Source organism: Apodemus sylvaticus, chromosome 5, assembly GCF_947179515.1.
Source record: "Apodemus sylvaticus chromosome 5, mApoSyl1.1, whole genome shotgun sequence".
Taxonomy (NCBI): domain Eukaryota; kingdom Metazoa; phylum Chordata; class Mammalia; order Rodentia; family Muridae; genus Apodemus; species Apodemus sylvaticus.
In genome coordinates, this window is record NC_067476.1 from 122814838 (window position 1) to 122827334 (window position 12497).

Consider the following 12497-nt stretch of genomic DNA (forward strand, 5'->3'; position numbering starts at 1 on the left):
TTTGACCCTGAGGTGTGTTTCCTGTAAGCAGCAAAATGTAGGGTCCTGTTTACGTATCCAGTCAGTTAGTCTGTGTCTTTTTATTGGGGCATTGAGTCCATTGATGTTAAGAGATATTAAGGAATAGTGATTGTTACTTCCTATCATTTTTGACGTTATTTTTTAAATTTGATTGCTTAACTTCTTTTGGGTTTGATGAAAGGTTACTATCTTGCTTTTTTCAGGGTGGAGTTTCCCTCCTTGTATTGGTGTTGTCCTCCTATTATCCTTTTTAGGGCCGGGTTTGTGGATAGATATTGGGTGAACTTGGTTTTGTCGTGAAATATCTTAGTTTCTCCATCTATGGTGATTGAGAGTTTTGCTGGATATAGTAGTTTTGGTTGGCATTTGTGTTCTCTTAGAGTCTGCATGAGATCTGCCCAGGACCTTCTAGCCTTCATAGTCTCAGGTGAAAAGTCTGCTGTGATTCTGATAGGTCTTCCTTTATATGTTACTTGGCCTTTTTCTCTTACTGCCTTTAGTATTCTTTCTTTGTTTAGAACATTTGGTGTTTTGATTATTATGTGACGGGAAGTATTTCTGTTCTGGTCCAGTCTGTTTGGAGTTCTGTAGGCTTCTTGTATATTCATGGGCATCTCTCTCTTTAGGTTAGGGAAGTTTTCTTCCATAATTTTATTGAAGATATTTGCTGGCCCTTTAAGTTGTAAATCTTCACTCTCATCTATGCCTATAATCCTTAGGTTTGGTCTTCTCATTGTGTCCTGGATTTCCTGGATATTTTGGGTTACAAGCTTTTTGCACTTTGCATTTTCTTTAACTGTTGAGTCCATGGTTTCTATGGAATCTTCAGCATCTGAGATTCTTTCTTCTATCTCTTGTATTCTGTTGTTGATATTTGCATCTCTGTCCCCTGATTTCTTCCCAAGGCTTTCTATCTCCAAAGTTGTCTCCCTTTGAGTTTTCTTAGTTGTTTCTACTTCTGATTTTAGATCCTGGATGGTTTTGCTTAGCTCCTTCCCTTGCATGTTTGTGTTTTCCTGTAATTCTTTAAGAGATTTTTGTGTTTCCTCTTTCATGAGCTCAGCCTGTTGACCAAAGTTCTCCTGTATTTCTTTAAGAGATTTTTGTGTTTCGTCTTTCATGACCTCAGCCTGTTGAGCAAAGTTCTCCTGTATTTCTTTAAGTGTTTTTTGCATTTCCTCCTTGTTGGCTTTTGTATTCTCCTGGATTTCTTTCAATGATTTTTGTGTTTCCCTTGCAAGGGCTTCTAACTTTTGATCCATTTTCTCCTCAATGTCCTTCATGTGTTCCTGTACCAGCATCATGACCAGTGATTTTAAATCCAAATCTTGTTTTACTGGTGTGATGGGGTATCCAGGACTTGCTGGTAGAGGAGAATTTGGTTCAGATGTTGCCATATTGCCTTGATTTCTGTTAGTGACGTTTCTGCGTTTGCCTTTTGCCATCTAGCTCTCACTGGTGTTACTTGGTCTTGTCAGTGCTGGACTCACCAGTGCAAGCTGCCCCTTCCCCGTTGGCCTCTGGTGCACAGCTTACACTCTGCACTGCCTATAGACAGGGTGCTGTTGTCCAGGCTGTTCAGATCCCGAAGCAGGCACCTGAAGGCTCCCGCTGGGGCCCGCAGGATTTATTGGAGCACACCGACTTCTCCCAGCTGGCCGCCCGGAAGCCCCCACTAGCCTCTTGAGGGACCTGGAGATGTGGCGGCCACCCAGGCTGATCTGAAGCGGAGAGAGTTGAGCTGGGGGCTTCTGCCTGAGGCCTTGCCCCAGATTGTGTCTGTGGACCAGGTGGAACCCGTGTGCACCCCCAGGGAGCTCCGAAGGTGAATGTTGCTGTGACCTCCCCTGTGCTCCGCTCACTCCGCTGGGCAGCCGATTTCCCCAACCGGGCTGGCGCACACTAGGTTAGCCTTGTCGCCTGGGCCCTGAGTCCAGGCAAACGCCTGGGAGGCCAAGGTCCGAGCAAAGTTCCCCTAGGGCTATGTCTGTTATTTGGGTCCGCCAGGTGACTAGGATGGCGGGCGTGCGCGTCCGCGCTCCGCGAAAGCACCGGGAGAGTCTGTTGTGCTAATAACCTCCTGGGCTGGTTGACACACAGATGGCCCACCAAGCCGCCCAGTTCTTGGGGTCAGTCCTGTGCCTTTTGGGGCCTAGACCCCCGTTTTGTTAGCCTCAGGCTACGCTTGTTAGCAGTCTCTGCCCTCCCGAGCACTCTGGCTCCTGTAGGCAAAATGGCGGCGCGTGCACCGGCCGGGGCAAAAAAAAAAACTCCTGGCTGGGTTGGCGCCCCGATGGCCACTCGAACAGCCCAGGGCCTGGGTGCAGGCCAACGCCCGTCTGGCTCAGACCCCTGCGGTGTTGGGCCTAGGATTATGTTTGTGTACCTCAGTCTGACCGATCTCTGGAGCCCGGGATCAAGATGGCGGTGAGTCTCTCCTGACTGGCGGGCAGCCGAGTTCTGAAGTGGCTTCCGTGCAGCGAAAGGCTCCGCAGAACCGCAGTTGCTTGCCGCCCGGCTGGTCAGCGAAGGTCAGTGGTCGTGGGCGCAGGGCCTAACTGGACCCTGTGTCGCCTTGGTTCCACCGCTGATGGCCCTTCAGCTGGAGCAGCCACTGCTACCGCCGCCGCCGCCGCTGCCGCCGCCGCCGCCCGTCCGGTGCACGCCTTTAATCCCAGCACTTGGGAGGCAGATGCAGGCGAATTTCTGAGTTCGAGGCCAGCCTGGTCTACAGAGTGAGTTCCAGGACAGCCAGGGCTACACAGAGAAACCCTGTCTCGGGGAAAAGAAAATAAACCAAGGCTAATACTTTTGAACTGTATAACCAAAGTGCAAGGTGCACACATGATCAGATTTGTGTTAGACTCAGGTAACATATTTTGAAGCATTTTACCTTAAAATAACTAAAAATTACAGGATAGTTTAAGTATCATGAAACACTTATAAAGGTTTACCTGTTGTCAACATTTTGTTCCACGTACTTGGTAATTTCATATCTACACATTCATTCACATAACACTTTCCTGAAAGACCAAGATTATACACACAGGGCCCCATTTGCCTAGATAATTCAGTGTATGTTGCCTAAAAATAGAGAGAGTTTTCTATTAATCACATCATAGACAGCAATGTTAGTGAATTTAACAATGTATTCTTTTTGCTAGCCATATTTTAGTTTTGCAAAGTGATCTAAAATGTATTACAACATCTTGCTCTTATATCTAAAAGCCACTTTAAGGAGAGTTAAAACACTTCCTGCTCACATATCTTTGGTAGTATTCAATCTGGAACACGCCCGTGCCCTTCTCATTTATGGCATTTGACAGCAGTACGTAGTTCCGCTCCTTTTCACGTTCTTCTCACATGCTCTTCATTCTTGACTTGTCTGTTTCCGGTCATCAAGTACACTGTCAGATGAACTATACAAGTGATGCTATGTCCTTCTCAGGCTGCCACACCCAGAGGCGCACACACTGTCTCCCTAGTCCTTGATGGTGTTCCTAATTCTGAACACACAGTTGTGGTGTTCCCTGTTTTCTTCATCAGGCAATTACTATTTTTTTCCACAACTAATAATAAATCTCTAGAGAGATATTAAAGCTGTAAAGTAGCGTATTCCTCAAGAATAAATTTTATAACAGTATTTATATTGTTATAAAAAGTAACCTCTATATAAGAAGGAAACCTAATTTATTTAAGGTGTGAGAGTTATATGCCTGAATCAATTCCATGCCAGTTTAAATATGTTTTATTGCACTAGACTATGTGTACTGAGTGTTTATGAAAAGCTGCTCATTAACTGTCCAGTCACTGTAGAAAATAGGCAATATAATTTTTAAACCCAACTAATATCAGTGCTTTAATGTTTGTTCCATAAAAAGAAATCTATGTCAGAGAAGGGTGTTATAAATTAAATGATACATGTTCTTTTCTTTATCTTTTAGAAAATATTATTTTAAAAAGAAAATAGAAACTTGTATTAAGAGACCGCCTTCATTCAAATTATCTATCACATATCTATCACAACCATTAATTATCCCTTATCTTTTCCTGGGGAGTATGACTTTGGGGAGAACTTTAACTTAAATTAAGCACAGTCTCATGTAAAACACTCAAAAGTTTTCTGGTTCCATGACTGGTAACAAGGAAAAGGAGGGTAATTTTTGAAAAATAAATTTTTTTTTTTTGGTTTAAGACATAGTTTTAAATAAAAATAACAGTTTTTAAAGCTGCTTCCTACTCACCTCACTACCACACCTCGTTGTATTATGGAGAGGATCTTTTCAGTAAACAGCTAGGCCATTATACAATGCTTGACAGAAGCCAGTTACCCTGGGTGAGGTCACCAGGTAGGCTAAGGCTGCCACCCTTATTTCTGAGATATATATGCTGCTAAAGTCCTCTTTTCCTTTTGAACCCAGGATCTCATCTCTAATTTTTGTCTCACAACACAATAAGCTCCATATTCATGACAAAAGAACAGTTTTGTGGGTTTTTGTACATGTTGTTGCTGTTTTGAACAATAGTGTTTTATTGCTTTGTTTTATTTTTCTGCAAAGCATTTATAGTCAATAGTTCAAATAGTTACAAAAAAAAAAAAGGAAAGGGGGGGACGGAATGAAAACTCTCAAAAACAATCTACTCAGTGACACCTTGGCCAAAGAAGAAATAAAGAAATCAAAAATTAATTTACAAATGAGGCAAAAGAAGCAGGTATACCTGCTGGTCCAATCCATTGTACTGCTACAGCTGGAGAATATATAGATATGAAAATCTCTCTCCCTCTCCCTCTCCCTCTCCCTCTCCCTCTCCTCTCTCTCTCTCTCTCTCTCTCTCTCTCTCTCTCTCTCTCTCTCTCTCTCACACACACACACAAACGCACACGTGCAAGTGACAAATAGCACAACCAAAGATCTAGATCCAACTCAGTATCTTCTACACACCACCACCACCAGAGAGCTGATACTTCTACTCAAGGGACTTGGTACATCACTGGCCTCAGTGGTACACTTCTCATGATCTTTTGTTCAAACATGATCTTTGTTCAAAATCATATGCTAAGCATGAGAGAAGGTTTAAATGGCTACAAGGAACTCCATGGCCTACTGGGTTTGCTTCCTGTTTAGAAACTGCAGTCATTCACAAGAAGAGAATGTTATGAAGATGTATGAATAACCATTTTCCACTCATTTATTAAAACCTATGATGGGCCGGGCAGTGGTGGTGCACGCCTTTAATCCCAGCACTTGGGAGGCAGAGGCAGGCAGATTTCTGAGTTCGAGGTCAGCCTGGTCTACAGAGTGAGTTCCAGGCCAACCAGGGCTACAAAGAGAAACCCTGTCTTGGGAAAAAGACAAAACAAAACAAAACCTATGATGTTCAATATAGTAGCCACTAGCCACATTAGGCTATTAAAAAAAAAAGGTAAAGCTTAAAATTCAGTTCCTCAGTTCTAGTAGCCACATTTCAAATACACAGTAATTTTTAGCATGTAGCTCTGGCTGCCAATCTAGGTAACATAGATATCAATGTTTCAACTATGATGAAAAATCCTGTAAGTGCTGTTCCAAACATGTCAAGCAGGTTTAAATGGCAAAACCACAATTCTCTTTATGATAGATTATAAAGCAAAGAAATCTATAAGCAGGTCTCCTGACAGAACATACAAGTTTATCACTCAAAGGTGAGACAGCAGGGGAGCGAGAGGCTTAGTAATAGTTCACAGATACCAGTCAATTTCTTGCTGTGAAAATAATACTATATACTACATTTCTAGGCATTCTGTGAGCCTACTGATTAACTATATAATATACATACGGATGAATATTGTATGAGAAATGAACAATCAACTACAGTCATGCATCATCTAACTGCAAACATTCTTTCTTAAAAATCTGCCACTAGGTTATTTTATCTGAGCGCACATCACATGTATGACTTCACTAAGCAATGAAATCAGACGTGACCACTGCCAAATACATGATTAACAAATGTTGTTGTCCAAAATGCCATTATGATCTATCAATATTCCTTAGTTCACTTACTCTCCAATTTAAAACTACCCAAGGTATATTAGAGAACATGTATCAGAAGTTTCTTTACTTGATGTTTCCTAATATGTAAAGTAGGTATTTTTCTTTTAAAAAAGAGGCTTCCCAACTTCATAACTTTGCAGCTAAGGTACTTTAATGCCAAGCAGATGTCATATACCACAACTGTTCCTAAAACTTTTATGAACAGGAACATGAGACAAATATAAAAAATAAATTCACAGGTCATGATTTTTACTCTCAAAATCAAGCATTGTAAGTTCAAGGAGATTCAGCAACTCAAGAACTGTTGCCTGGATGACTATATGACTGCTGTGGCTCACAGCAAGTCATGTGGCACACAGAGGCAAAGCCCGTGGAGACACATGACAGGGCACAGCAGATGACAAGACAGCATGACAGGTCCACAGGCATGTCAGCCCTTACTGCCATGAAGACACATCCCAGGGTCTAATTTTACACTGATTCAGTTTCCTTTATCTTTTTCCACCTTCCTCGTGGTTCATCCATCTTGGTTAGCTTGTTAGCTTGATTCTCATTTTCTCTTACAAATCCTGAATTTCCTCTTTACAGGCACTCATACTGGGCAAGGGGAACAAAAGAGAACATTTCATAAAGAAGAACAGTTTACAACGCGTTGGAACTGTTGAGTGTGCTCTGAATGCAGTTCAAGAGGGGTGGGAAAGTCATGTATTTCAACAGATTGTTGGAAGCTTGTACATAGGTTACAGGGTTTTCAGGTTATGACCCAGTTTTTCCCGCTTACCTTGGCTTTGCCATCCTGGGCTGACATATATCCGACACACATGCTCTCTGTAGTGTGGCTCCACAGAAATTCCACTGCGTGAACAAGAACACAAATAGGCACATTCACATTCACAGATGGAAAATAAATCTTTGCCTTTTTAATAGAACAGTTAAAGATAGCTTTATTTTTAACACTCATTCCCTACTTTCCATTTGCTCCTTCATAAATGTCAAAATGATTTAGTACTCAAAGCTGTAATGCCATTTACTGTGAAATGAAAAATATATTTCTTTCTTGTCAGAACTTATGATTATTACATGTAAAATAAATGTTCATGGTTGAACTTAGAACATTGAATACATTCTACCTTCACAATTTACATTCATAATACTGTATACAGTGATTTAGTAAATGCAATATTCCACAGTATAGTTTCTTTGAACATACACACATGCACATGTGCACAAATGCCTTGAGTCTACTTAAGACACTATTATAGTCAGGATAGACGAATGAATCGTGACTAACTTGCTACAGACAGAAAAGAAATGCTCCAAGAATGAGAGCCACTTATCAAAAGATCCAGGGGTCGATGGGGATGTCTCTCACTGGCCAAGTCTGCTCGCAACAAAGTGACAGTGATGGATTCTAACAACCAAGCACATTAAGAACCAAAGACGCCAAACTGATAGAAACAAACTCTTCCTTCCTTGCATCAGAGTCAACAAATAAACATAAAAGACATCTATTGAGTGCTTGTGATTCAAGCCTGATGGTATGAGTTCAAAACATGAAATTCACAATGGGATGGGAGAATAGATTCCCCAGAGTTGTTAACTTACTTGGCTATACACTCTGTGACACCTCCATGTCCCCCACATTATATTATCACAACCACCACCACCACCACCACCACCACCACCATCATCATTGTGACTATTATTATTAAAACTTACTCTCATAACTAAACATTGTAAAAATCTTCCTGATGCTTGGGGAATAGTATAAAGAAGGGGTAGAAAAAAAATGGAAAAACCCAAAGACCCATCTTTAAGCAGACATAATAAGAATAGTCATGATCTGGGCCTTAGTCAGCATCACAGAGACTTCCTCCTGAAGCAGATGGAACAAATACAGAAACCCACAGCCAGACACTACCCAGAGATAAATATACCTTGGAACATACAGTTCTAAACAAGATGTCTCTATAAATCCCTCCCCTCAGAGGTCAGGCAACCCTACAGAAGACAGAAGGGACAGAGGACACCAAGAGAATAAGGCTCTCAAAAACAGATGAGAATACCTCATAGGCCTTCATGGTCCTCTGCACACAGACTATAGCTTTCAGTTCAGTGTTTTTACGGGACTCCTGAATGTGTAACTGAGTGGGTCTCTGACTCCCGTGCCTTCTCTTGGGGTTCTCTATTCTCCTGCTAACCTGGCTTGTCCAACTTTGATATGATGGTTTTGCTTTATCTTATTATACTTGATTTTGTTATGTTTGATTGTTATCTTTCAGAAGCCTTTTCTTTTCTAATGGGAAACAGAAGAAGAGTGGATCTGGATGGGAAAGGAAGAGGGGAAGAACTGGGAGGAGTAGAGAGAGGGAAAACTGTATTCAGAGCAAACTGTATGAAAAAAGTATCTATGTTTAATAAAAGAGAGAATATCAAAACAAACAAAACTCATGATCACCATCTGTGGTTGCCTGAACTGAGTCTACACGAAAAACTGTCAAAAGTCAGGCATGGACAGGGAGGATCTCAAGAGGACTAATCAATTGTCCCTCTGCTGAAGTACAATACAGTCTAGGAGAAGGAAGTCATTGACTTTAGTTGTCTACCCACTAGTGGTCCGTTCAAGTTCCAACGAATTGTTCCAAACTGATGTCACATAGGGAGCTCTAATTAAACTCAAAGTAAAATAACACATGAATTTGGGAAAGAGACTTTTGGGGAAGATGAAGGGGTGGTGGTGGTGAGGATGGTTGGGAAAAGGCAAGGGTGTAAGAAAGGATAATCAGAACACATTGCATACGTGTACACTGTCAATGAAGAAACTCACTACAAGTTCAACAATCATATTTACCAGAACTAGTGGGTAAACGTTTATAGAACGTCATGTTATTTGTAGTCTCAATGTATCTCTTTTAAACATTTCTTATCAAAATTTAAAAAGGTAAATTTGTTATAGAATAAACTTTATGAGCTCATTTTAACTAAATGAGAAAGCTAATTTCAACAACTAGGGATCAAACAAAATTGCTAGGTGCTGACCATGCAATTTATAACATAACCACTAAAATACATCACTTAAAATTTAGAACCAATTCTGAATGGGAATATTCAATAGCTTGATGCAGCAAAGATCTCCACTTAGTAACTCATCAGAATGCTTCAATTAACCAGAATAAACTTGCCAAAGTATCCTTCACAAGGTTACTTTGAGAAGTTAAGAGAAATTCTTAAAGGGACACAGGACACTAAATTCAGGATACCATCTGGATTGTATTCTGGACTGGGTTTACAGGGATGTTATACAGATACTATTGAGGCAAGTGCTGACATGTTTAGAAGAACACCCTTGTTCTTCAGTGTTCTTCAGAAGCACACATTGGTGGATTAGGAGTAAAGGAGTTTAAATCTCTAAAATATTTGAGGAAAGGGTGTGTAGAGGACAAGTGATGGAGGATACAGAAGATAATTTAGGAAGGCAAAGCAATAGCATACCAGAGAGATGAATCCATGGGACTTCTTGTACTAGTCTTAAAACTTTCCCATACTCATTAAATCATATCTACATAAAATGTTACAAACAAGAATTCACACATACACAAATAACACACAAAATATCTATTGCTGTGAAGAGATACCATGACCATGGAAACTGCTTATTAACAGTTCTTTTTCATATATTGTGTCTTAACTTAAACACTTGTCTTTTACTTAAAAAATAAAGGCATTTTATATTAAATGAAAAGCATTTAAAAAGCAACCCAACTCCAAAGCATTTAGCTGCGGCTGGCTTGCAGGTTCTGAGGTTTAGTCCATTATGTCATGATGGGATGAACGGTGGTGCCCAGCACAGGCAGATGAGTACTGTAGAAGTAGCTGAGATCCACAGGCAACAGGGGAGAGACCTTGGGCCTGAGCACCTGAAAGCCCACCCCTAGTGACCCACTTCCTCCAACAAAGCTATACTTTCAAACAGTGCCACTCCATATGAGTCTATGGGGGTCATTTTCATTCAAACCACTACAAACTTAAAGGGCAACTTTCCAGATTCTAAGTTTTTAAAAGCATTTTAAAAGTCTTGCTATATTTTTCCAACAAAAATCTCCAATGTGCCTGATAATAAAATTGCATTGCCCAACGTCGTGCCCTTGGCATCCCGGGCCATTCATCTGTGTGCTAATTATGCTTATAGATGTGTGTTAAGGCATGACATGGGAAGAAGTGGGGTCCTAGGCACTGAAGGTTTTGCCAGACGTGGGAAAGAAAGAGTGGGGTGCAAGACAGACTTCCTCAGAAACATGGTTCATTCCCTCATTATTAATTAATTATCAAACCTGGCAGCCTGCTAAGCAGACTCTCAGCTGCCGAGGGCAGGAAAACAGTCATGCAATGAAGTAACTTCACCAGATGTTTTTCCTTACACACACATTTGCTTTGAGCTTCAAAAATCTTCAAGTCCAGAGCAAGGTCTTGAATATGCTAAGCTGCCCAACAGAGCAAAGGCTCTGATCTTAATGAAGTTCTCTATGGAGCAATCATTACATTTTTTTTTAAAAAAAAAAGCAAGCTAAGACAACACTAAAATTGTGATTTCTTGTTTAATTAAGATGGCAGCTGCTCAGGAATGAGACAGGCCCTACAGAAGAGATATACAAAGACACACAAAGCAAACACACATACCCAGCAACAGATCCCGGGAACACCACTAACACACACCACTAACACAAACATGAAAAACAGTGTGTGTGTGTGAGTGTGTGTGTGTGTGTGTGTGAGTGTGTGTATGTGTTTGTGTGAGTGTGTGTGTATGTGTGTATGTGCGCACCCTGGTATTAGTGTTTGTCTTCTGCTCTTTTCCAGGAGGTTTCTCCACTGCCCACCCCTCCCATCACCACTGTGTAGGGCAGGCTGCTTGGCTTGTGAGCTTCCAGAGATTTTTCTTGTCTCTGCCTTGGAGTTTCCCAAGAAACACTGGCATTTTAGATAAGTGTACTACCACATCCCATTTTATGTGGAGTCTGAGGATTTGAACTCTGTTCCTCACGCTTCCGTGACAAGCACCTTATCTACAATGCTACAATGCTCTTTCACTAGTCCCCTTTTAATGATTTTAAAAACATTGTTCTCCTTAAAACTGTAACTCAGAGGGTCTAGAGAGATGGCTCAATGGTTTTGAGCACTTGATGCTCCTCCACAAGTCCAGGGTTCCATTTCCAGCATTTACATGGTGACTCACAATCCTCTGTAACTCTTAGTACCAGAGGCTCCAATGCCCTTCTCTGGCTTCTTGGGCACTAAGTACATGCAGTACAAAGAGACATACATGTATGCAAAACACCGATATACATAAAAATAAAAAAATAGATCTTTTTGTAAAAAATGGAACCCACATTCAGAAAATGTGAAGATACTTATAATGCAGAAGTATTCAAAAATTTATTAAATAGCATATTGATCCAAAAAGTTTTCAGTAAGATTTTTAGCTATATAATTTAAAAGTTCTTAAAATAACACAATGTCTACATTTATTTGTTCAATGTTTTCACAAATATTTGTTATCCCCTACTGAATGCGATATACTGTACTGGCACATTATTCTTTCATTTAAAAAATAATTTTATTTTTGTAATTTTTTTAAATTATTCTCTCACATATGACATTCCAACTGCAGTTTTCTCTCCCTCCCCTCCCGAAATATCCCCTCTGCCCCAGATACCCCTCCTCACCTCCCTAATAAAAGAGCAGGCCTCCCAAGGGAATCAACCAAACACCACATAACTAGCTACAATAAGCCCAGACACACACCATCACACCAAGGCTGCATAAGGCAAGCCAGAGGGAGGAAAGGGGTCCACAAGTAAGAAAAGATTCAGTCGGGCGGTGGTGGCGCACACCTGTAATCCCAGCACTTGGGAGGCAGAGGCAGGCAGATTTCTGAGTTCGAGGCCAGCCTTGTCTACAGAGTAAGTTCCAGGACAGTCAGAGCTACACAGAGAAACCTTGTCTCAACCCCGCCCCCCACCCCCAAAGAAAGATTCAGGAACAGACCCTGCTCCCATGATTAGGATTCCCACAGGAACACCGAGCTACTCAGTCATAACACACAGAGGACCTAGGTCAGACCCCTCCTGGCTCCGCAATCTCTGCGAGTGCCCCATAGGTCCTGGCCAATTGTTCTGTGGGTCCTGTTCTCCTGGTGTCCTTGAGCCCTCTGGCTCCTCAGATCCTTCCTCTCTCTCCAAAGCAGGACTCCCTGAGCTCTGCCTAACGTTTGGTTGTGGGACTCTGCATCTGCTCCCCTCAGTTGCAGTCTCTCTGTTCTCTCTGATGAAGATTCTACTTAGCTCCGGTCCTAGAACACGCTGCAGGCAGGACAAACTGTAGGTTGAAGGGTCTAAGGCTAGATTGGCCAAAAAATTATTTTAACAGTGACAATTCGAATCA

The 12497-nt window shown here is 41.4% G+C and overlaps 1 protein-coding gene across 4 annotated transcripts in view; it reads right to left on the reverse strand.

The window, feature by feature from the left end:
* The window catches only part of Tasp1 (taspase 1), a 234468-nt gene that overhangs the window by 22556 nt on the left and 199415 nt on the right, over positions 1–12497 (reverse strand). For 3 of the 4 annotated variants that reach the window (XM_052183747.1, XM_052183746.1, XR_007977962.1), the window contains exon 13: positions 6838–6911. In XM_052183747.1, the coding sequence (XP_052039707.1) occupies positions 6838–6911 (74 nt within the window). Of the gene's footprint in view, positions 1–6210; positions 6654–6837; positions 6912–12497 lie in introns of those variants that run through there. The other variant, XM_052183748.1, reaches the window with a different exon arrangement.